The sequence below is a fragment of the Macrobrachium nipponense genome, chromosome 13 (genome assembly GCF_015104395.2).
Source record: "Macrobrachium nipponense isolate FS-2020 chromosome 13, ASM1510439v2, whole genome shotgun sequence".
Taxonomy (NCBI): Eukaryota; Metazoa; Arthropoda; class Malacostraca; order Decapoda; family Palaemonidae; genus Macrobrachium; species Macrobrachium nipponense.
Window position 1 is genome coordinate 45,871,974 of NC_087206.1, and position 26,516 is coordinate 45,898,489.

Sequence of the window (26,516 nt, forward strand, 5' to 3'; positions counted from 1 at the left end):
CTGTTAGATTTGTTGTGCTTGTGAGTTTCTGTCGAGTTATGTGTGAGTTGTTATATTTGAGGGTGGTTGTTGGCGAGCTGTTGTGGTTTCTTGGTGTGGTCGTGAGTTGTTGAGGGTTGTTGTTGGCAGGCTGTTGTGATTCCATGGTGGTGTTAGTGGGTGTGTGTTGCCTTTTTGTGTTTGTTGTATTTGTGTTGGTGGTTGGTTGTGCAATGGTCTTTTGTTGTGGTTGTATTCCTTGTTTGTTATTGTGTTGCATTGTGGGGTTGTGGTCCTTGGGTGTTGTGTTGTTGTCTTTGTTGTTGTTGGTATCTCCGTGACCTCGACCGGCAGACAGCACAGCATAGCCCGGAGTATCTGGAGTTGGGTGAGTACATGTGTTTGTGTATTTTTTTTGTTCTGTGTAGGGAGGTCAATTGTCTTGCGTGTATTCAGTAGTGTAAAGTGGAAAGTGTGACTGAGGGTGAGTTTGCTAGCCGGATTGATTAAGTTTATGTGGGGGGGTGGGGGGGGGCAGATTTTGCCGCTTGTTTTTTAAGCTTGTGATCCCGCCACAACATCGAGCTCCTCCTCATCAGAGGTGTCGGTGACCTCAAGTTTATGATCAATATCACTTTCCAATTCGTTTAGAAGGGAGTTGATGGCATCTACGCCAAGGAATTGATGCCTGTAGGCCATTGTTGATGAGAACTGAAAAAAATGCAAAAAATCAGAAATTGGCATTCGAAGGAAATGGACCATATGGCAATATATGGCATCTCAGGAAAATTACCTATGTGGCAAAATATGGCATCTCAGCCAAAACCAATGTCATGTATGTGATACACACACCATCCACCTACACTTTCCAACAATACAAAACTATAAAAGTATCAACACTGTTCGACAGGAAATGATTACGTAATAGCTTTGATTTTTTATCACTTACCCGATTTAGGTATCTTAGGGTCGAGCTCAACCCGGGGAACTCTCAGAAAAGTGGGAAACACAAAAGTAAGGGGAGCGTACATCCTAACCTGACTGTGGCTTGAAGAGTAGTGGCATCTTGCAGGTCAATCTCACCCGCATTTGTGACAGCCAATGATTTATGGGGAAAAAAAAAACATGTTTTTCGACATACGCTCTGGGTCGCGCACGACCCGTCGCATGTATCCAGGGTTAGAAAAGGGTATCTCACAGTGAAGACTTTCCTGTTGAAGATGGGATCTAATCAGGTGAAAACTGACCCTGCAGCATTCTATTGGTATTATATGATGGAGATCTGTGTGGTATATTGATGCATGGTAGACAAATTTTTGTGGGGAGGAATCAAGAAATTTGAAAGCTTAGTCATTGTACAAATCCAAAATCATTTTCAGGTTTGGGAGCAAGTAATGTTAAATATTCAGATACATTGACCTGAATATTGTACAGAAGAAGCATGGTGTCACACTTCATCAAAATTGAGTATTGTAAATCTCTTGAATTTATAAACTTGAGTGCTGAGAGAGGAATAAATAAGAATAAGGAGTGTAATGAAGAAGAAAAGTGGAAATATAGGTGTCTAGTAGGCCAACTAGGGTGGTTATGCACTAATTCAAGACTTGACTGGTCATACGATGTATTGGAACTTAGTTGTAAAATAAATAACCCTAAAGTAAAAGATCTGATTGAGGCAAACAGATGTCTAAGAAAAGCCTCTACCTTTGAGAGCTGTATGTATTTCCCAGGACTGGGAGACAGTTTTAAGTTTAAGTTGGTTGTGTACATTGATGCTCCTTATGCCAATCTCCCTGTTGGACTTATTAGTGTTGGGGGCTTTGTGATTTTCTTAGTGGATGAAAATGGAAATGGTTGTACTTTATACTGGGAGTCAAATAAAATAACATGTGTTGTAAAAAGAACTCTTGCAGCAGAAACACTAGTAGCCGCTGAGGCAGTGGATATGGCTTACTATCTTGGAAAAATGTTGTCCCAGATATTGTATGATGGAAAGAGAAATCTGCTTGTGGAACTCTTATGATGATAACCATTCACTTTATGAGAATTTGTACTAGGTGAAAAATGTTTCAGAAAAGACTAAGAATTAACATAGCTATTCTCAAAGAACTGGTTCAGAATGGAGAGTTCAAGATATTTTGGGTAGATTTAAAAGTACAGTTGGCTGAAATCATAAATAGATTTTATAAGTATATAATTTTATTATTTTTTTCTGTGCCATATAATGCTTGTTGCTTTGGAGGTGGATTTCTTGTTTTCTTTCAAGAAGGAGGGAATATGATAACTTTGTTGAGAATGTTTGTGTATGACATTGTGCTTTGCACTCGTCATTTGTTTTTGAGGTTTGTTTATGTTTACCGTATGTTTCCTCGAAAAGACGACCTTTAAATCCTAAAATTCACACGTAAAAATTGGGGGTGGTCTTGTACTGCAGTACTAAAGATTAAACCTTGAAATCTAAGATGCGTATCTGTTATTAGTGGTTGTTTGAGAATGGCAACGAAACGTAAACAAAACAGTGGTTTCCCTTTACCGCGACCTTCTGTATGAAAAACATATAGATTCGGCTTTATTAAACCCAACTTTGATCGTTTACGAAAGGAATGTATGTATCTGAATTAAATTCCATTGAGCAACTAGAGACAGTGATGATATCGGTAAGACACGATCAGCTGAGACTGTAAACAAACCTAGAATGCAAATGATGATTCATCGTTTTGTTATTATAATGTAATACAATAATACATGTAAAATGATTACAGTAAAACATGTTTTATTTAAATTATCGTTATTTTCAATGCAACTATTATTCAACTTTTGCAAGTGGATATCTATCATTGTAACAACCTGACCAAGGCAATTTCTCTCTCTCTCTCTCTCTCTCTCTCTCTCTCTCTCTCTCTCTCTCTCTCTCTCTCTCTCTCTCTCTCTCTCTCTCTCTTCAATTGTAATACTAATGATACTCCTCCATCCTCCACTACAAAATTCCGGTTTTTAGAATTCTGAGTGAAGCAATTATTGTAAAAACATGTACTGTATTTGCATAAACAACTGAATTGAGAAATGGCTGTTTGCTGACGTCATTTACCGTAACTGGCGAGCTCCGTTAAAATTGTTAAACCCTGCCAATTCTCAATAAGTAAAAATAAAAAACATTTTTGTTCTTTTCTCATGCAGTGGAGATCTCAAGAAAGAATACTAGTAAATTAAAGATGCAGGTTATAACCGAGGGTGAATAAAACTAATAACAGCCAGCCGACAGTGATGTTTGGAACTGGAGAAATCACACCTACTCAATGCTTATACAATGAAGTAACACGTGCACGTTTTCAACCATACGTACTTTGTTATGATAGAAGGTATATCTCCGAATTATCTCTCTCCCAACAAATAATGGCAATGAAGATATCGATAATACAAAAAATAGGCCGAGATTTTGAGAATGTAAACAATATCAAATGCAAATGATGTACATGACGATGTTTATATTCTGTAATACAGTAACGATATGATAATAGTAATATGTACTGTTATTGGATACAACAAGCAAAACAACCTTTATTTAAGTCATCATTATTATTAATATACTGTAGTTGTACTGCTTAATTTTTGCAAATAATAACTTTTCTCCAAAAAAACATTTCGATTTGTAATATAGAAGTCGTCCTATACTACAGATATGAGATGAATTCATGAAAATTTGCCATGATTTTTGGCCTCGTCTTATCTAAAGGTCATCTTATACGCAGAAATATATGGTATGTTGTGAGCAGCTTTTTACGAAAATAAATTAGGTTTGTATTAAAAGTATGTGAGGCCAAATATGTTTTGATATCTTTAAATGAATAGCAGTTTTTAAAGATTTCACTTGAGCAGGCTCTAACAAGGCACGAATTCCTTAACTTGCCCTTCCCTATCAATCTTAGAGGGCTTGGAAGACTATATCTAGTGGATACTGCCTTACTTGATGTGACCCATAAGGCAGTGTTTCTACTGGCTTTTGTCACTTTTGATGGTGGTGAGTTTAATATTTTGTTTGGGTGGTCTTATTCTGGTCATTGATTTGTTGAATTCTTGTTTGCTGCAGGTTTTGTAGTTTAGACTTCATCCTGAGGGAAGCATGAGTTAACCGTTGATCCCTTTGCAATTCCTACTTTACACTGGTTTTTATCTCAGGATAGTGTCCTTTGTCCAGTAAAGATCTTTCTTCAGTAAACCCCGAAGACCTCTCCATCTCCCTTCATGTTCATACCAGCAGCAGGAATGTATGGTCCAGAAGAGTACTATGTCATACAAGGTGTCAGTCATTTCATGTGTTAACTTGGATGTTTAGTAGGAAGAACTCATTCTTTCTGCTCATGTTAATTTTCAGGGTGCCCCTGCCCTGTCACCGTCTGAGCTTTGCCATCCTCAGAGCAAGTATTTGGCAGTGTCAAAACACTTCTCAAGATTACTGTATATACTCGCGTATCATGCTACTTTTGAAGACCTAATTTTAGAGCTAAATAAAATTAGAGCATGTAATAATCACATCAAATGATAAGGTGCAAACATAATGAATATGCATCTTTTCCATGGATCTTTTAAAAAGTTATGCTTTACTTCACTGCACCCAATAATATTATATGTATTTTCATATTACTATTTGTTTTCATTATAAAATACAAACATAGCAGTCAATGTTTGGGCTTGAAAATCAGCTGAGGGCGATTGCAAGGTAAGCTTATTTTACTGGATTGAACTCAAATCAGAGCGACTTTCTTGCTTTTAGTTAGCGCAAATGAATCTCAGGATACTCTTATTTTATATGGGACAAGGTTATTTTACATTATACGAAGTGTTTTGAATTCGAAATATTACTTAAATATGTATTATTTATGAACAAAATTTAGTTCTTTTTTTTCGTTAGTAGATGGTGCTGCATGTTTATTTCGTAAAAAAAATTAACAGATTCCATTCGATATTTTCACTTGCTCTCATCAGAATACTACAAGCTTTACATAATTAATTATTTATCTTTTATTGGAGTGAAAAGAGTAAAATGTATTCTTTCATGCCCAGTAGTTGTGATTAAAACAAGTTTCTCGCAAATTTTGTTTACGGTCGAGTTTGATGGTACTATACCGAAGTTTGTGAGAGTTTCATCCACGTTGCCGGTGCATGATAATAGTCATTAGATCAACATTCTTTCCTCAGCTTCAGCTACAACTTGCTGCTTAAATGGAGCAGTACAGGTACTCCTCATTTAACAACGTACTTGTTTTACGACAACTCGGATTTATGACAAGAACATGAAGAAAAAAACCATAAAATAAAAATAAAAACATTGTCAATGGTGGCCAAGAGAAAGGCTATTCAGTGCCAATAATCTAGCCTAGCCTAGGTTTTGAAAACCTTGAAATGTATGGGTGAAACAATAAATAAGACGTTAATATACTTAATTAAGAAAAGCTATGCAGTTGAACTTCTTAAAGCAGGTATTCTGTGGTCCAGAACTCGCGTGATTTAGCTTGATTCAGCCACCATTAGTTTGTTGTGTGGCCGAACAGATGACGCCACGTATTGTTTAAAATTTAAAATAGCAAAACTTATGCTATATCTCCTTTGTTGTTGTGAGAATAATTCTTAGTAATGAAAAGAAAATGTGTGAATTCTTAGTAATGAAAAGAAAATGTGTGAATTCTTAGTAATGAAAAGAAAATGTGTGGTCAGATATGTTTTTTTTTATATTAACTTGAAAATAAATATATTTTTTTAGATATTCCACTTGAGAAGTCTCTACCAACTCAATCCTTTTAAGCAAAGCAATGAGGCATTTGGCATGCACGAATTCCTTACTCTAAAGCATGGTGCACACTATGCCATCATGTATCAGCTACGTGATGCAGTAGTGATGTTGAAAAAAATTAATAGCGGCCAAACTGTACTTCAACACTGTTCACTTGTTCTCGCAGTGCAGCTTTCAACGGCAGGATGTCTGCCGATGATGTACTTTGCTAGGAGAAACTACTGTGGGGTGTAGTTGCTCTGTGTGCTGCAAAAAATAAACTTTTGAGGAAGAAACGTAGAACCTTGTGGTGTAAGCAATGGCTTTCTCGGCGACCTCTTAAGAGAAGCTTCAGTAAAATATTTTTGGAGCTACAAGTCGAAAATCCAACAGACTTTGAAAATTACACAAGAATGCCAATCCTTGCATTTTATAAATTGTTGGAAAAAAATTGAACCATATATCTGTAAGCAGGACACCAGCTTTCGAGACAGCATATCACCAGGAGCTCGTTCTTGCAGCTGGAGGATTGTATGCAAGCTTCCAATATTCAACCAGGATTTCAAAACAGAGCCTCTGTCTAATCATCCCCGAAACCTGTGAAGCCATCTATAATGTCCTTAGGGAGGATTATTTGGAAGTAAGGTTCAAATATAGGCCAAAGTACACAAATATTTTTTATTACAAGAAACGCAGCTAATCAAAATACCATAACTTCGGAGTGTAGAGCTCTTCCGTGCCAGCTTCAGACTTCTGTGATGTGTTGATTGCAGACATTTCTCTGTAGAATTGTGTCTTCAGGGTGTGCAACGTTTTAGTAATGTCTTCATTCCGCAATGTACAGTTTACAAAACTCGATAACTGATTTTATGGTTACCAAGCTTGCACTCCTGATGTTTCTCATCTTGTTATGCTTGTATTTGATGTTCCAAACAGATGGATGTTCCTTCAGTAATTCAATAAAATGTAGTGTTAGTCCTTGTCTACTCATGGGGTTTGGCGGATGGTGGTGAGCGGACATCCTCCCCTCTGAATGTTCGTGCATCCATGAGCTGAGTAATGAAATGGCTATGCCCCATAACACGTTGGTGATGCGGCTTCATGTTGAAAAAGTAGTTTTTTAACGCATCCCTCTTACACTGCGAGGCTTTAGGATGCTTGAAAGACTTACATGTGATACAGTTTTGATAATTTCTTTTATACAACTGTGTATTTACATATTCGATATGTCACCCATGAGATTAGATGATACTAAGAGTTAAGAAATGCAAACGTAAATCTTTATCAATGCTAGAAAATGCTTATCCTGTTAGCGAATAATTTAGTATTCATTTTCCTCAAAAGATGGCGTTGTACTTGTTTACGTTTTGACGGCAACATTCAAATGCCCCATGATCGTCGAAATGCATTCATTATTTTTTTCATCTCGCTACCCTCAAAAATAAAAATAAATTAAATACCAAATTTAGAGTATGAAAGTTGCTGCTAAATAATGTGCAGATTCTGAGAAAAGTTTAGTGCTGTATTGACTTACTAGTAGGCCAACTCTAGAATGTAGGCTAAATTTTTTAGATAAAGTACACTATTTTAAAGAAAATTAGACATTATCGATCTTTTCTCTATAGCGAATAAGGATAAAGTAATGTTAAAATATATCAATCCTATTCACCTTAAGATCATTTTTAATATTAATATGGTAATTTTTTACGATGGTACAATGCTTGAAATGCAAGGAAAAACGCAGTTATCATATTTGGTTGTTCTTAGCAAATCAGCTGTTTTTGGCTGTATGTTTACACAAGAGTAACATCACTAATGATACTTTTGGCATTCTCCTTTACTTTTTTTTACTTAAATAGATGGGATAGATAAAAAGATGGAGGAAAGGAATTACCCTAACTAAAAAATGGAATAGATAAACAGGGGGAAAAGAGGTTAGCCTCTTTTTATTTGGTATCGTAAATTTTAACTCATAATATGTGAGGTACATGATAAAATCATATTTTAAGGGTGAAAATTTGGGATTACATGATATGCGAAATTGCGTGTTACATGAGTGTATATGGTATATCTTTGTGATGTGACTCATATGTCTGATGATATGCTCTCACTGGAACATATTGTTGTCAGGCCATGATATTTTGTTTGGGAGGAATGTGACCTATTCATCCTCTTCATCCCAACGATCCTTATTCCTCAAGTTTCTTACAAACACACTGAAGGTTGGCTTTTGTTGTTGTAAACTACAATTTACAACCATTTGTCTTGTGGAAGATTATGAGCTGCCATTAATGATACAACTTTGTGGAAGATTGTGAACTGCCATTGTTAATACAACTTTATCTCTAAAATGCTTAGCCCAAACCAAACCATTTGGAGAGATATATTCTCTTTGCTTCTTATCTTGTACAGTAATACTTCAATCCTACGTGATTCGGGTTGCGCGAATTCACAATAAGGCAAATTTTTCATTGGAACCTAACTAATTGTCATGCACGAACGCAAAGGCAACATACTCAAATCCTGGGTAAACCCTGCAAAGGTGTTTGTTAAATTTTTTATGTAATTTATGAATTTTGAAGCTTGTGTGTAAATTACATAACATTAAATAATAAAAATAATAGTTTCTCTCTCTCTCTCTCTCTCTCTCTCTCTCTCTCTCTCTCTCCTCCCCCTCCATCTCTCCTTCTCTTCCTCCTTTTATTGGCCGGGGTCCACCTTCCCTCCCTCCTTCTCCCTCTTCCTTCTCTTTCTCGTCTCTCTCTCGTCTCTCTTTCTCTCATCTCTCTCTCTCTTCTCGTCCTTCTCTCTCTATTAATATTTTTAGGTAATAATAATGTAACTGTAATACAAAAATTCATGATAGTATTTTAAAGAAGTAGGGAGAAAGAGAGAACCATGTTGTACATATGTACACACTCCTATATTTTTACCAACCATTTATTTTTTTATGAATAATGTATTAAGCTAACTTTTAAATGAAATTACAGTAACTTTAATTTCATTTAAAAGTTAGATTAATATTTAGGGAGCATGATTAGGGTCATATTTAGTGTTCAAACTCTAGAAGTAAGCATTTATTAGCATTTTTAGAGACCGGGGTATTACTGTATATTCGTGCTCCTCCTAAAATTGCAATTAGGGCTTTTTTAGTTACGTAGTGAACAAATTATGTTTTATGAAAAATCCATTAATCCTAATGCTATGTTATGTTTATATCATGTCACAGTGCTCTTTTCACTAGAATTACCTATGCTCCTAACAAATTAAGTTGAGGTTTTCTTTCAGTTTAAAGATTTCAATATATGATAATCATGGTGCTAATTGACCCTTTTACTCCCAGTGCCTGGCTTTTGGCCTAAAACCTATATACTGTATCCTCCTATATGATACAGGCAGTTCTCGGTTAACAGAAAGGGTTCTGTTCCCAGTTGAGCACCAGTAACTGAAAATCACCAATAATTATGGTAATAAATGGCATTTATGACATCATAAGTGCCAATAAACCACTTATTTGTGCCGTTAAACTGTTTATCAGCACCGATAAACTGCTTACTGACCCTGATAAACCTTAACCAATACCGCTGCTAAGTGAGGACTGCCTGTATTTACCAAAAATGTTATGCATAAATATTTTAGAAAGTTATACATAATATGTCAACTTGTTTGAATGAAATGAACTATTGTAATTTGATATTAGAAATATATTAATTCTTAGGCTAACATCATTATTTTATCTCTTTAATAGCTAACTTCCTTCAGTTGACAGAAGATAGTGATTATGATGACCTTGATGACTATGATAGTGAGTATGATTATTTCAGTTATTCTTCATTAGTTTTGAGTACTTGATTGTGGAAAAATAAGGACAGAATCCTTTGGATCAGATATATAATTCTTGTTTGTATGATCAGAAAGGTATTCCTATTCTCTTTGAGGTAGTTGGTTGTTTGGTTTGAATACCAAATCATAACTGATATAGTGTTCTTTTTACTGGTCACCTGTTGTAGTGTTGGCTGTCATTTATTGGATTTATTTTATATCTAGTATTTTTGACAGCGTAGTCGCTGTCTCATCCTCAAGGAGTACCCTTTCCATGGTCTATTCAGAGCTCCATGGTGACCAGACTAATGTCAAAGAATTCTCTTAACTGGTCTTAAGGCCAGGTATTGTGTTGTAATGATAAGCATTGTAACACATGATAGTATAAATGGACTCAGGATAATAGGGCACTTTTGGCTACCCTCAGTGAACACTAATACCCAGTTTTCCAACTACGTCAAAATTGCAAGAAGAAGAAGAAGAAGAAGTGGTTATGCACATACCCACCATCATATTTTTTACATACGACCAAAATCCGACCAAGGTGCCATTCCCTTTCTGGTCGGTCAAGAAACCAGAGCTCAGAGAAGTCCATTCTTCACTTATTGATTCTGCTAAGTGCATAGTTTTAAGTTCCAGACAAAAAAAATTTTTATTTAGACTGTAGAGCAGTGGTTTATTGTGAGTAAATTATTTTGTTGGCGCTTCTTATGATTTATGATCATTAGGCTAGGTCAGAGAATTTCATTCTTCACTTACCTATTAGTTTCATTATTGAGGTTCATGGAGACATATAAGTTGAAAGCTAAGTGTACAATTTTAAGTTTCATTTAAATTAAAATGTTGTCAGTTTATAATGTGGAACAATAATTTTAGTGTGTGAAAAACCTTAAACCATTATTTTTCTCCAGGACTACTTGTCGGCGCTAGCGAATTAGGATCGTTAGCTCCAGGAGTTTCATTCTTCGCCATTTGATTTCATAAAGAAGTTCATGGAAACTTCCATCTTGAAAGTTGAGTACAGGCAGTCCCCGGGTTACGACGGTCTCGGCTTACGACGTTCCGAGGTTACGACGCTTTTCAATTATATTCATCAGACATTATTTCCATGGTTACGACGCAAGTTCTAGGGTTACGACGCCTACAACAATCATCTGGCAGATGAAATATGACACCAAAAATGCAAAATAATCAATATTTAAAGTTTTTTTTTATGAAAAATGCCATAAGAATGCAGTTTACGTACATAGTTTTCAATGCACCCAAAGCATTAAAAGTAAAGTTTTCTTAGGATTTTTGACGATGTTCTGGCTTACGGAGATTTTCGGCTTACGACGCGTCTCAAGAACGGAACTCCCATCGTAACCCGGGGACTGCCTGCATGTAACTTCAAGTTCCATCCAAAAATATTTAGTTTAGACTGTGGAACAGTGATTTTAATGTGCGTGTAAAGCCGTAAACCGGCTTTTTCGCCAGTACATGTTGACACTTCTTACAATTTGCGATCGTTAGCTGTTTGTAGAAACGAAAATTGTTTTAAAGAATTTATCATTCTATTTGTTTGTTTTATCTAAAGAAATGTTCCACAAGTATTATTATTAATAATAGATAATCTTTTCAGCTTACGATGTCGGTATTAGACTACCAGGCAGTAGCCTACAATCTACGTTGATTCAGTGAGAATATGTTGGCTAGACTGTAGTAGATATTATGGGTAGCATATAACCTAGGATTATATATCCTTAAGGATGAAAAAAAGACCTTTGGATTAGATAAAAGGCTACAAACATTTCCCAATTTATATAACTTGTATATTTAAGCATTGTCTTAATACTGTAGGCTATCATGTGTATACCCTTAAAAGGGAATGAAATAATCTAGGCTGATTTCAACTACAACCCAGGCTAGGTGATAGGGTACCCTAGCTTGATTAGTAATTTACTGTTTTATATAGACCATAAACAGTACATACAGCAAATGGACTATGAGGCTGTAGCCTATCTTGAACAAATTACACCTGGTTAATCCCATACCTTGAAGGTAAATTAATGAGGGTTAGACAATACCCTATACTAGGTGATAGCCTAGCTATAAAATTTCACATCAGTGAGTTTCATATTAGAAAGTTACTGTTGTTTTATATAGTAGACCAAATAGCCTAGGGCTAGATATAAACAATCTGAGTTTGACAAAAGTTGTTAGCTTAACTATGAATTTACATGTAAGTAACTTTGTTTGTATATAGCTTTACATTTGATCTAGAACAATCTGGATTAGGCAATGCCCTATACTAAGCTAAGAGAGAACAATTTAGGAAATATCCTACTGTTGTTGTAGGGTGAGGTTGGTGAATACCGACCTATTAGTAAAAAAATTACCTAAAAAGTCCATTTTGTACCTGAGAGTGTGTGTCCAAAACAAACTGCACAACATGGCCCACCTATGGTATACTCATAAATCCTTAACTCAGAGAATAAGTGTCATATTTTGCACTTTAAACATTTTTGGGAAATAGTTGGTGCTCCGAAAACGCGGGCAAACACCGACCGGGGTGGGTGGGGGAATCCTCCAAAAACCAAATTTCCGGTTTTTAGCATAATATGAGTGATACTCAATCTTCCAAGAAGGCAGTAGGCTAGATCAGAAAGACTTAATGACATTAGACATATGAATAGGTAGAGTTGAACCCACCCAATAAAAATATCCTGTTTTTAGCATAATGATACTGATGTTGCATTACAGTGGCGCCTCGCATAGTCGCGGATCAGCAATCACAGATTCAGTTAATCACAGATTTTTCCTTGGACCACTTCTCAGTCTATATCGCTGGTATGAATCCCAGCATCACAGGCTTGTCCATGGTAGGCTAAGCCTCGTCTGGTTCCGATAACCAGCAAATGCATTAACAGATTCACATTATGATATTAACTGACAATAAAGGTAATAAAACCATTCTCACCTTATATATTATTGGCATATCTTCATAATATATAGCCTATTCATGGAATTATTCCACATCATTGACATCAACTTAACTTGTAGTTGAGTGGCCAGCAGAAATGTAAACATTGAGTTACACTTCACAGTGACCTTTGTCATTCTTAACATTTTTAGAAATGTTAATAGTAGTAGTGTTATTACAGTAGCAATAACATTTAGGAAAACATTAATTTTCAATTCGAACTTCATTATTGTTTTTGTATAACGTAATCAACTTCTCTGAACACTGCAGTCATACAAACAATAATTGTCATAGATTATCGTATTGTTGTTTGCGATCGGCGACGAAGCGTAAACGTAATCAAACCATTTTTACCTTATATATTATTGTCATATATTCATAATAAAACGCATATCTTATATATTATTGGCTTATTTTCATACTAAAAAGCCTCTTCAAGGAATAATTCCTTGGGGAATGCATTTTTCAAAAGACAAAAATACACTTTTTAAGTTTACAGTATGCACTGATTACTTTATTTTGATGTGATTACATTAATATTACAGTATGGTACTGTAAGCAGCACAGTAACTATTTTTTATCATAAATGTATATTCATTCACGAAAAAAATAAGTATGATCACCGTGACGTCACCAAACCTACAGTCTCATTTGTACATACTATTTTTGCTTAATGTGATAGTGGATACACCGTTCTACAAGCTACATTGCATTTTACATAAGTATCCTCTAAACTTTATCATAAATCACTTTACTTCCTTTTTTTTTTGGAGCCCAAATACTATATCCCGGAAAATTAACAAAATTGTGAATTTTATCATAGAGCAAGATTCACTAATTACTGTGTTTTCTTCTTCTTTTTTTATGATAATGCATTTTTAGGATAAACTCATTCACACATTTTCAATTACTATGAATGTAAATGGCAAAATCTCTCTCTCTCTCTCTCTCTCTCTCTCTCTCTCTCTCGTCTCTCTCTCTCTCGCTCTCTCTCTTCCCTCTTCTCTCTCTCTCTCTCTCCCTCTCTCTCTCATCACTTACAGAAAAAAAACTATAATACTGATCTATTATTGTCGTAATAAAAGAACAAGATGGTCCCCGACATATGTAGGTACAAATGTGTTCCCATATTTTTATTCTTTCTGTGATTTACGAAACTGTGCTTCAATACAACTTTTATAGTTGACTCAATGATTATCACATATTATAACAGTATACAAGAGAATATCTTATCACTATCGATGTTTCATTTCTTATCACCATAAAAATATTTAAAATACAAATTTCATTGTTATTCTCGAGCTAAGCTAGTCAAGTTACTCTCGTCCCAAGCTGCTGCTCTCAATAATAATTCTATTAATAAATTAGTTTCTTTTAGCAACAATTGTTTTCCAAAATAATTTTTTCGGTAATAAACGTCCATCAGCTGATTCTAAAGGTAAACAAAATACAAAAATAGATATTTAGTGCTGTATTTTGCTGTTTATACAATGATATTATAGTTGGGTGCTGTAATCATTACAGTAAATCATGTTTTTTTTTATCATAAATATGTTCATTCACGAAATAGATATAGTACTATGTACTTTTAGTCTGGTGCAGCAGCCAAATCATGAAAATAGAAAGGAATTGTTAGGTAATATACTTTTGTTTGCTGATCTGATGAAGGGGAAATTGAAGATAGGAAAGAATAACTTTGAAACTGTCTTGAATTTAGTGTAAGGTGATAGTTGAAGACATATTTGGTGCTTGAACTAAAGTAGGCAGTTATAAACATTGAATTAGTGGTCTTGGGTGGGTTACTTATTAAAGTAGGCAGTTTAAAGCAAATTTTGAGGGGGGGTACCAGGATAACACGGGTATTTACTTATCACGGGGGGTTCTGGGCCCTATCCCCCGCGATTATCGAGGCCCTACTGTACAGTACACTAAATATCACCTTCAACTTTTCACACAAAAAATACTTTTCCACATTTTGTCATGTATTTCAAGAATATTCAAATTTCAAAATATTCAAAACTAAAAATATTTCAAAATATTCATAATTTCACACATCTGTGTTGGAGGTTGAAGTTTCTCAGCATGTTTACAGTCTGTAGTCCCCCCCCCCCCCCCCACTTTTTTTTTTTTTTTTTTTTTTTTTTTTACAATAGTGCCGTGGTAGCCATTTCAAAAGGACACACTTCATTTCATTTAATAACATGTCAATATGGCTAAATATCGTAATGAAACATAACTAGAAACAATCACACCATATTGACGGATGTAAAACGCTATATGAGAAGTGTGGAAAATTATAAGAGACATCCCAAAAATAAATTTTCTTACCTGATAAACAGAGACAAACCTGTTGCTTTCGTGTTGTTCACTGAGATGGTTGCTGTGTTGGTGGCGAGTTTTGGCATGAAATTTGAAATAGTTTTTATACCAGAGCATTCAGTCAGTGTTCCCCCTTGGTTGGTATTCACCCACCTCACCCTACTAAGTGTTGAGTTTTGGCACAAAATTTGAAATAGTTTTCATACCAGAAAATTCAGTTGGTGTTCCCCCTCGGTCGATATTCACCCACCTCACCCTACTAAGTGTTAGTTTAGCCCAGATAGCCTAGGACGGGACACAAACCATATCCTAGGTATAATTAAATAACCTAAAGCCATTTAAAAACAGTGGCTTGGGCTAACTAAACAAATTAGTACTAAACAAGTTAGTATTAGTCCAAATGGTATGACAATTTAGATTAAAATTTGACATAGCTCGTGCAAAAAGACACTGTACAGCCATATACGGCTGTCAAAAGTAACTTAAGCTTCAAAGGGCTTAAGTTAACATAGATTTCTGATATAATCTATTACAAAATATCAAAACTGTACGAGGAACTACAGAGGTGTCCCTCATTAATAATTTAATACTGACTGGCTTCTAATAACAACTTGCTTTATATCGCTATAGGGCTGCCATTATGCAGGACCCTCAGTTCAAGTGTTCCGTATCAAATTGCTTGTGTCATTTTGTGCCAGTGGGTATGGCTCATACCAACTCCAAGCGAGTTGTAAGGATTGAACTGCTCAAATTAAGTTGTCCCAGTGATTCCAAGAGTTCAGTAGGACTAAAGAAAGGGGAAATTATATCATTCCGGCAAAACTCTGGCAGCAGACCAAGATTTATGTTTGGGTCAAAACCCAGTAGCATCAGTCCCCAGTACTTCCCAGGTGTTTTATGTTTGGGCAAAAACCTTGTAAAGTCTGTCCCCACTACCTACCAGGTTAAACCCATGAGTGAAATAGAGGGATTTTTACATGGAAGAGATAGCCTTACTATGGAATATGAGGGGGCATTGCCACTGAAATAACCCTGCTGAATCCAAAAGGATCAGGGACACAAATTTCAGGTAGCCATGGGAGAAGCCTTATAAAATGATTTTTATCCCCATTGACAGCTATCGATGCTGAAGAGGATTTCTCCCCCAAAAGGGATACTAGGATCCATCTGACTCAGAATGGTATTACTATATTTTCAGTAGAGCATGGTAACTTATCCAAGATTTCTGCCCTTTTAGTAACTGGCAGTTATTTCTAGAAGGAATTCATCCCACTTTGCAGCTATCTATGCTGAAAAGAATCTTTCCCCCAAAAGGGATACTAGAATCCATGTGACTGACTAAAATTCCTATATTTTCAGTAGGGTATTGTAACTTGCCCAAGACTTCTGCCTCTTTGATAACAGGCAGTTACAGTTCAGGTGTTGAAGCTCAGTCAAAATGTGCAAGTTTCCCTAAACGGGATACACAGCTTAAGGCATTTGATTAATTCTGCAAGGAAATTAGGATCCTTCCCTCGAAAGGGATACAAGGATCCACCTGAACCCAATGGAAATGACAACAGTTTCAAAGGGTTATGTAATTCACCCAGGACCTCTGCCCTGGGGAACAAGCAGTTGCAGCTCGGCTGAAGATGCTCAGTCGGATTACGCAAACTTCCCCAGAAGGGATAAACAATTTGTGGTATTTAATCAAATCTGTTTAGAAATTATGAATAACATCCAAAAATGTTGTTGCCACAGAATGATAATGTATGAGCAACAAGATGCATTATTCTGAAAAGGAATTTAAGTTGGTCCAGTACCCTCCAAAGTGTAAAAATACTGTATCCTGCAACCTAAAAGTGAGAGGGGATGCATTTGCTGCCCAAATAAAGTCTAGTGTTGGAATTATGACCTGAAACCATTCTTGTGTCTGTTCTGAATACAAAACTTCATATCAGAACTAGACTTGGGCCACAATACTCATCCCTGATGATACCAAGATCCTTGGTTTGACGCATCAGTGCGCATGTTCTCTCACTATAGTAAACATCCAAATAATGAGAGAAAAATTATGATTGAAGCTGTACATGTGAAAGATCACTAACAGAAATGGTCTTCTTGCCTGTGTCTATAACATTAAAAGCCATAGAAGACACCATTTATTGGCACAAAAGTTTTTCACCAAAGAGTTCCAGCCTTCTGTCCCTTTGTCCTGGTAATTGCTTTATAGCAAAGTTAAGGGAAAGGAAAACTCATCTTCTTCAAGAAGTTCTGCAGCACGGAGGCTTTCGCTCATGTGTTGGAGGTACCTGTTCTCATGATGGTTCTAGAATCGGCAGGAGTGTTGTGGAATGCGACGCACCGTCACATCAGCAGAAAATACAGCGAAATAAGATGCAATACTTCGTCGAGATTCTTCTAAGACGATCTGGTCATCTCGGGAGTCTGTGACGTTCATGCTCCGCCCCCGTAGGCCCCGCCCCCAGGTTACCGTATAAATATGACTGACGAAGTAGGAGGGAGCAGATCATCAGTGAGAGTCACAGATCAGATCTTCAGTGAGAGCTCAGCAGCAGAGATCAGAGATCATCAGAGAGAGATAAGAGAAGAAGGAACAGACGAAGGATCAGAGAGAAAAAGGCGCTCGAGAATTTAGTTGGATTCTGGTCAAGTCTTCCAGTTAGAGAGAAGGACCGAGGTATTTTCATTGTTGAGCAAGCCTTGAGAGCAGAAACGTTCTACAAGAGGTTTCGAGGAGTTCCTGCCCTTCGAGTATCAAGAATAGACATTGTTTTCTGCAATACTGAGCCAGGAAGAGGTCTGCAATTACAGTTCTCCTTTTGTGAAGCCACCGCTTCGAGCATAGATCTCCGACAGCGCAAAACTGGCCAGCAAGTATTTGCATTACCCCACTGTTTCCCCAGTTCACGCATTGTAAAATTTTACTTGTAGTATGTAAATAGGAGATACCATTCTGCATTTATCTTTGTTAGTAAGCTTGTAAATAAACCTTTGTTTTGTTAGTGTTTCTTTCTATATTAGTATCCCCAGTTTCAATTGTTGGTGTTGAATTCTTTTTTGTTTATTTTCATATCGAACTTGGAGTGGACCTCTCTCGGGGTTCGTGACACCCTTCACTTTCAAAATTATTCACTTTCAAAATTATTAATCTTGTAAAGACAGATTCTCCAAATTTTGTAGTGATTAAAAAGACTAAAGAGATAATGGCAGAATTAAATGCATTTGTCTTGGGTCATCCCAGTTTTGGAAAACTCCATCAAGGTATGGGCTGTAGTGTTGCCCACTACAGCTCCCTTCTGAAGGGGAAAAGCCTCCTTTATTTATAGCTACACAGCAGTTTAGGACCCTTATGGGAAGAATCTCAGAGAATTTCATACTAGGATCCACCTCTTTAGTATTATAACCTTTACCACCTTGCTGGAAGTTGCCATCAAAAGTCTTCCAAAATGTTCCAGAGCAATTGTTGCTGTTGTGGTTAAAAGTCTTACAAGAACCCTATGGCAAGCATCTTATAACTTTCTATTGTGGCGCAAAATGTGCAAATGGAAACATTGGACGGCTCCAATTAATCACTTCCCAATGTAACTTCATGATTACATCATAACCCTTTCTGTAAGGACCTGTTGAGGAGTCTGCTTTAGTTGAAAACTTAATGAGCAAGCCCACCAACTGAATTGTATGAGAATACTCTCTTTTAGGAAAAGGGGAATTTAGGAAACAAAAATCCAAAACATCCCCTTACCCAACCTAAAAAGGCTCACTTAAAAATGCAAGTCTTCTGTCACCCCAAAAGGGTTTTTCCTTAAAGGACAGGTAGGTCTTCAGATGGGATGATGCTTCACAAAAAGACAAAAACAGCAATAAGAAAAGACCCTCTTATAGGAAGTAGAAAAGTAACAAGTGGAATGCCTATCAATGACAGAGGTAGAGGAATGGAAGAGGTGGATACCAATGGGAATGGTATGGTTGGGGGTCGACTTCAATGACACCATTGGCAGTTGAAATCTTCCCTATGGGGGGACATAGCACTAATTTTAAACAGGCTGGGGTGGGAACAGTCTCACCCATCCGCCTCCTGTAAAGGGGTACTTCCAAAAACCAGGCTCCTCTTTGGAATATTATGTGCAGAAAGCCCCTGTTAATGGGAACCATGAAGAAACCATGAAGAGTGATCCTAGACCTATCAACATTGGACAAGCACACTGTTTGCCATATTTTCCAAATTACTACCATTGCCCTAGTGTGTTCAATTGTTCTAAAAGGAACTTCGATCTGAAAGATGCATACTGGCACGTCCTTGTCGTTGTTCCCTTTCGTCTCTTTCTAAGGCTCTGGAAAGGGAAAGATATGTGCAGGTTCAAAGACATGCCCTGTGGGCTAAATGTTGCCCTAAGATTTGACAAGTGGGTAATGGTAATTCTTCAAGAAATCAGAAATACAACTATAGTAGCCCACCTAGACAACTGGTTGATCTGGGGGCCCACAAGAAAAGTGTGCTTGAAAAACCTAAGAGCAGTGGTCAACTGACTACAGTCCAAAGGTTTTATGATAAATTGGCAAAATCCCACCTCACACCCAACAGACACTTTCAGTAGCTGGGACTATGTTGGGATACTTTTCATGGCTTCTTGTCTCTCCCTATCTTACTCAAAACAGAATGAGGCAAGTCCTCAAAATGTGTATGGCACAGCCCAGAGTTTCCAAAAGGCTGTTAGAATATGTGACGGGATTGTTGCAATTTGCATCAATAATAGATCAAATACTTGGATTACAACAAATGAATGTGAAGTCCCATGCAACAAACAAGATGCGAGACCGACCTTACCAAAAGATTGAAAAAGTTGGGGAGATACTTTGGCCTTGATCCTGGAAGGAATCTCTGGTGACACAGTTCACCCTGACTCCTCAGTCTGTATGAATGACAATACACACAGATTTCCATTGTTGACAGGTGGGAGGTTGTTGAGATGAACGTCAGGTGGCAGGGAGGTGTTCAGATACTCCAAGGAATTGTCATATCAATTTCCTGGAGCTGATGGCTGTCTTTTTGTCTCTAAAAAAATTCAAACCTCCAGAAGAGAGACATATAGTTGGTTCTAGACAACATGAATGCAGTGTCCTACAATAAGAGTTTGGTACGATACTCACCTCCTCTCAATATGGTGAAGCTATCCACCCTTCAATGGGGGCAAGAAAGGAAGTGGTACTTGTCTGCAATTCACCTTATGGGATGTCTCAGTGTAATATAGACTCCCTATCTAGGAAAATGACAGCCTTAACAGAGTGAAATTGGACAACCACTCTTCCAAAGAATAACCAATGTGCTTCCACAAATGGAAGTTGACCTATTTGCCACATATGAGAACCACAAACTGCCAGGCAATCAACAACAAAAGAGGCCTTCCTACAAGACTGGAACATAAGGAAGACTATATACCCTTTCCTCCATAGTTACAGATTTCGAGTGTGTTGAGCCAACTCCTAACCTACTACTAAGGAACAGGTCACTTAATAGCCCCAAACGGGCCAAACAGGCATTGGTTCCTATTACTTTATTAACAGGCGAAGAGATAAATTCCAAAACCTTCCGTTGCTTTATCCCATTTAGTAAGATGTAAAGTAGTTTTAAGGATCCTCCTAAGCCAATACCTTCACAAGTGGATTTTCTTAAGTATTATCTATACCTTGTAAATATTCGCCCAACATTGCAAGGTACCTAGTGCAAAAATTAAATACTTCATATATCTGGCAATACCAGTATATACGGAAGATGCTTATTCATATATCTGGCAATACCAGTATATACGGAAGATGCTTAGTTACATTATATCCATACCGAGAGCCCAGTCAAAAATTTGAAGATAATGCCTTGCAGTTACAGCAGTCATGGAATACAAGGCAGCATTAATAGAATCATTGATTTATGATTTCGTGATTTGACTGTAGTATAGTTGTCACTTACCTTCTGCGGTCCTTTGCACTACAAAGGTCCGCTCTAGAAGGGTTCCGGTTACTTGGTCCCTGAACAGGTGCTTAGACTTTGATCAGCTCAGCAATTCAGTAGACCATGGATCTTCATTTTAGAGGGGGACAACCACAACTCACAATCTACAGTATGCATTATTCTTGATTTCATTAGCATCAGGAACTAGTATTAAAGTGGTCCCCCGTATTCGCGGGGGATGCGTACCAGACCCCCCCGTGAATAGTTAGAACCCGCAAATGTTTGGAACCCCTATGAAAATGCTAAAAACAGCCTATTTTGTTAGTTAAAACTGAAGAAAACCCACTAAAAATTTTCATACTTGGTTTTTTAATAGTTTTATCACAAAAAGTGCATTTGATGATGAAATTCATCAAAAAAACCAGGAATTTGTGGATATTTATCATAGAAAAATACCACGAATGCGTGAATTTTCCGCGAATAATGCAGGGAAACGTTCCCCAGAGAAATCCGCGAATGTGTGAGCCCGCGAATCTGGAGAACGCGAATACGGGGGGTCCACTGTATTAGCAAACTGGGCTCTCGTAGACAGGGACAATACATCAAGCAAAGAGCTGACAATCAATTTTTATTGTCCTCTGGACTGTCATTCCTGGCCAAGAATGGAACTCCTTTAACCCTTGAACACCTATTGGAGGTATTACACATCGACGAAAATTGTCTGTTGGGTGCCTAATTGACGTATGATACGTTGACGCAAAAAAGATTTTTTTAATATTCAAGGAAAAATAGTTATAGGCCGACTTGGCGAAAAATTTTGAATCACACACCTTGAGGGATGCTGGGAGTTCACGGATCAACCTGTTGTTTTGTTTACAAGCGTTACCCAGGCGCGCATGTGCGAATTTCTTTCTTTCTTGCACTAAAAAGCATCAGTGACACATCTCGGAAATTATTTCGTCATTTTGACGCAATTTTTTCACCATTTTATATTAGCCATTACATAGAGTTTTTATATATGAAAATGTGCAAAATTTCATATAGAATACAACTAAAAACAAACCATGGTTGTAGCTTTTATCAGTTTTGAAATATTTTCATATAAATAATGATGTGCCAAAATTTCAACTTTCAGTCAACTTTGACTCGACCGAAATGGTCGAAAAATGCAACTGTAAGCTAAAACACTTATATTCTAGTAATATTCAATCATTTACCTTCTTTTTGCAACAAATTGGAAGTCTCTAGTATATTATTTCGATTTATGGTGAATTTTTACAAAAAACTTTTTCCTTACGTCTGCGCATTAACTCTGCCGAAAAAATCGGAAAGTCTTTCGTCCGAATGTCGTAATGTTTGCACTGTTTTATAATAGCCGTTACATAAAGTTACATATATGAAAATGTGCGCAATTTCATGTAGAATACAACAAAAAACAACCCGTGGTTGTAGCTTTTATCAGTTTTGAAATATTTTCATATAAATAACGATAAGTGCCAAAATTTCAACCTTTGGTCAACTTTGACTCGACCGAAATGGTCCAAGAAATGCAATTGTAAGCTAAAACTATTACATTCTAGTAATATTCAATCATTTACCTTCATTTTGCAACAAATTGGAAGTCTCTAGCACAATATTTCGATTTATGGTGAAGTTTTGAAAAAACTTTCCTTACGTCTGCGCTGTAACTGCCGAAAAAATCATAAATTCTTTTGTCCAATTGTCGTAATGTTTGCACCATTTTATATTAACCGTTACATAAAATTGGAAGTCTCTAGTATAATATTTCGATTTATGGTGAATTTTTACAAAAAACTTTTTCCTTACGTCTGCGCATTAACTCTGCCGAAAAAATCGGAAAGTCTTTCGTCCGAATGTCGTAATGTTTGCACTGTTTTATAATAGCCGTTACATAAACTTACATATATGAAAATGTGCGCAATTTCATGTAGATTACAACAAAAAACAACCCGTGGTTGTAGCTTTTATCAGTTTTGAAATATTTTCATATAAATAACGATAAGTGCCAAAATTTCAACCTTTGGTCAACTTTGACTCGACCGAAATGGTCCAAAAAATGCAATTGTAAGCTAAAACTATTACATTCTAGTAATATTCAATCATTTACCTTCATTTTGCAACAAATTGGAAGTCTCTAGCACAATATTTCGATTTATGGTGAAGTTTTGAAAAAACTTTCCTTACATCTGCGCTGTAACTGCCGAAAAAATCATAAATTCTTTTGTCCAATTGTCGTAATGTTTGCACCATTTTATATTAACCGTTACATAAAGTTTTATATGAAAATTGGCGCAATTTCATGTAGAATACAACTAAAAACCACCCATGGTTGTAGCTTTTATCAATTTTGAAATATTTTCATATAAATAATGATAAGTGCCAAAATTTCAACCTTCGGTCAACTTTGACTCGACTGAAATGGTCGAAAAACGCAATTGTAAGCTAAAACTCTTACATTCTAGTAATATTCAATCAATACCTTCATTTTGCAACCAATTGGAAGTCTCTATCACAATATTTCGATTTATGGTGAATTTTTGAAAAAAAAACTTTCCTTACGTCCACGTGGTAACTGCCAAAAAAATCGGAAAGTCTTTCGTCCGATTGTCGTAATGTTTGCACCGTTTTATATAAGCCGTTATTTAAAGTTTGATATATAAAAATGTGCACAATTCCATGTAGATTACAACAAAAAATAACTCGGGGATGGAGCTTTTATCGATTTGGAAATATTTTCATATAAATCATGATAAATAGAAAAAATTCTACCTTCAGTCAACTTTAAGTCAACCGAAATGGTCAGTAATGCAATTGTAAGCTACAACACTTACAGTCTAGTAATATTCAATCTATTACCTTCATTTTGCAACAAACGGGAAGTGTCTAGCACAATATTTTGATTTATGGTGAATTTTTTAAAACAAGTTATTTTTACGTCCGCGTGTTACGAATTCATGCATCATATTGTGGTAATATTTTCTCTGAGTTTCTTAGATTGTTTTACAATTTGTTATATACCAAAATGATTGCAATTTAGTGCACAATACAATGAAAAAATAATTAACTTATTAGCTTTAACTGTTTTGCTCACATCGTGATTTGTATACAATTATATAAAAAAAAATTTTCTCAATGTCATATATTCCAATATTTATATATGATACTGATATTTTTTTTTCATTTCTGATGGTTGCATACTAAACTTCAGGCAATGACAAAAAAAGGAGCCCAAAATGAACTCTTAATCTTGAAAACTAAGGGTGCTGTGATTTTTTAAAATAAACTTTTTCCACTTTGGCGCTCACTCCCGAACGCCGCCGGCATACGGGAGACGATTTCTGAATACTGCTTAGGCGTTTAAGGGTTAAGAAGGAAGTTTCCTATTTGAAGTAATTAGAATTAGCAAACTTAACATTAAGTCCAGTTCATGCACTTAAAGTTAACTTAGAGGTCATGTCAGACATCCCAAAGGTCTGTTTTTTCTTACACTAGCAGCAGTTGCCACAAATTCGACTACACTGTGTATCGGAAGGTGGCATGGATATTTTGTACCCATAGGCGCTACAGCGGCAAACCACAGGTCTTCCCAACAGGCGAGTATGCTAATTATTGCTGGGGAGGGTTTGACAATACTGCAACCATACCCCACATGCTTAGGTAAGTCACCACAGAACTTCACCCTGAAAGACGTAAGTTCGCACCCAGTTTCTTGTTCTTTGTTGCCAAACCTAAAGGTATTTGGAATAAAGAATGGGACCTTGAAACTAGTGGCTTGACTCTGGACCAAAAATGTTTTTGGGTTGTTATGATTTCAATTCAAGAGCTTTTTGTCACCTGTCAGTTTCTTTTCTAAAGCTCCTTGAGGATGAGACCGCAACTACGCTATCAAAAAACAAGTTTTGACGTAGGAAAACCCTATTTTTGGTAGTCGCTGTTGAGTCCTCAAAACCCTCCCACTTCCTTGACAAAAAGACATGGGTTTTGGGTATGGGCATCATCCTACATTGACCAAAAGAGGGTTTTGGGTATGGGCATCATCCTACATTGACCAACAGAAAGGAATGGTGTCTTGATTATGTCAACCTTCAGTTAAGGTAAAATCTGATAAATGAGGGATTACTCTATACTTCTGATATAAAGAAGTAGTACTTTGAAAAGAATTGCCATTATATCTAAATAATTAAAGTGGGCGCTGAAAGTCTTTGCACCCCTGAAAGCTGCATAAAGACTTTCAGCGTTTTAAAGAATCCTCCATATCAGTCACGGAAAATGCCTGAGAGAAAAAATTACTGATTGGCACCTTTTATTGTTTCCACTGTGTCCTTGATTAAGGAAACAATAACAGATCAGTAGCTTATTAGCCGTGGTGTAAGTCGATTTATTTTGCTGGCACTCCTGTCAGGATTTGTTTGTCTCATGGTGTTGCCCTTGTGTTGCCATTCCCTGTGCCTTTATGAGTAATGGGGGTCCTTATACTTCTAGGGATGATCATGTAAGGGTCATTCAGTGTTTTGAATTAGGGTTAAATACCACTGAAATTGTGCGGCAGACGGATTTGAAGCGTCGAACATTTCAGAACATTGTTGCGAGGTATAAGGCGTCAGGGAAGGAAGAGGTACCTCTTCCCGCCAAGAAGTCTGGGAGGCCCCCGTTGCTGTCTGAATGATCTATTTCGCTACTGAGAAGGGAAGCAGAGCTTAATCCTTCACACACCGCTCGTCAATTCAGGGAAGAAAACCCTGAAATTTTAGGAAAGTGTACAGTACGTACTTTACAGACGTACTTGTTACGCAAGTTGGGATTCAAGAGTGTTGTGGCTCCTAAGAAGAGCAAGCTAACTGACGTCCATATTAAGAAACGAAAGGTTTTTTTTCATAGGTTTGGTAAATGGGACGTTAATAACTGGAAAAAAAGTGTTGTTCACTGACGAATCCACATTCCATTGCTCGGCAAGCACCTCAACGAAAGTTTGGCGAAGTCCCCACCTTTACAAGTGCAGTGACAAACTTACTCGTCCTTATGGAAAGTTTCCCAAAAACTTTGATGGTATGGGGTTCTATGGTTATGAGGGAGTTCGGGAATTGTGTATTACTACTTTGGAAAATAATGAACGAGTGAACCAGCACATTTATTACGTTGTGCTAAATGAATATTTAGAGGGGAGCTTTGAGAAGAAAGGTGCTTCAATTCTTCAGCATGACGGCGCACGGTGCCACACAACGCCATTGATTAAGAACTGGTTGCAGGATTATGGTGCGGAGCTTTTAAGTGACTGGCCCCCTAATTCCCCTGATTTTAGTCCCATTGAAAATCTGTGGTCGATCATTAAACAACGTTTGCAGAAGGTTGACTGCTCCAATATCTAGAAACTCAAAGCCGCCATCATCGCTGCTTGGAACAGTATCGAACCAGAGATCTGACCTCAATGAAAGTGTTCCTCGACGGCTGAAGGCAGCTAAAGAGAACAAATTTGGTGCTACCAAATAATAGAAAGTCTAAGGTAAACTGACACACCATTTCAATATCTTAACTAAATTTTTGCATTCCTTGACAGGTCGAAAAGGGTGCGCGTGTGTGTGTTTGCCTAAATTGCACTGGGGTGTTAAGACTTTCAGCGCCTACTTTATATACTAAATAACTGCTGATTTTTTTTCTCTCATTTCGTTGTAACCTTGTAATCGAAAGAAGTAAAAATCTAT

General features: G+C 36.8%; 1 protein-coding gene across 1 annotated transcript in view; it reads left to right on the plus strand.

Annotated features, from left to right (window-relative positions):
* The window catches only part of LOC135225778 (F-box/LRR-repeat protein fbxl-1-like), a gene marked incomplete in the record, with an annotated part of 240,007 nt that overhangs the window by 186,068 nt on the left and 27,423 nt on the right, over window positions 1-26,516 (plus strand). Inside the window, 1 exon segment of the mRNA XM_064265244.1 lies at window positions 9,495-9,551. Within this exon segment, the coding sequence (XP_064121314.1) occupies window positions 9,495-9,551 (57 nt within the window).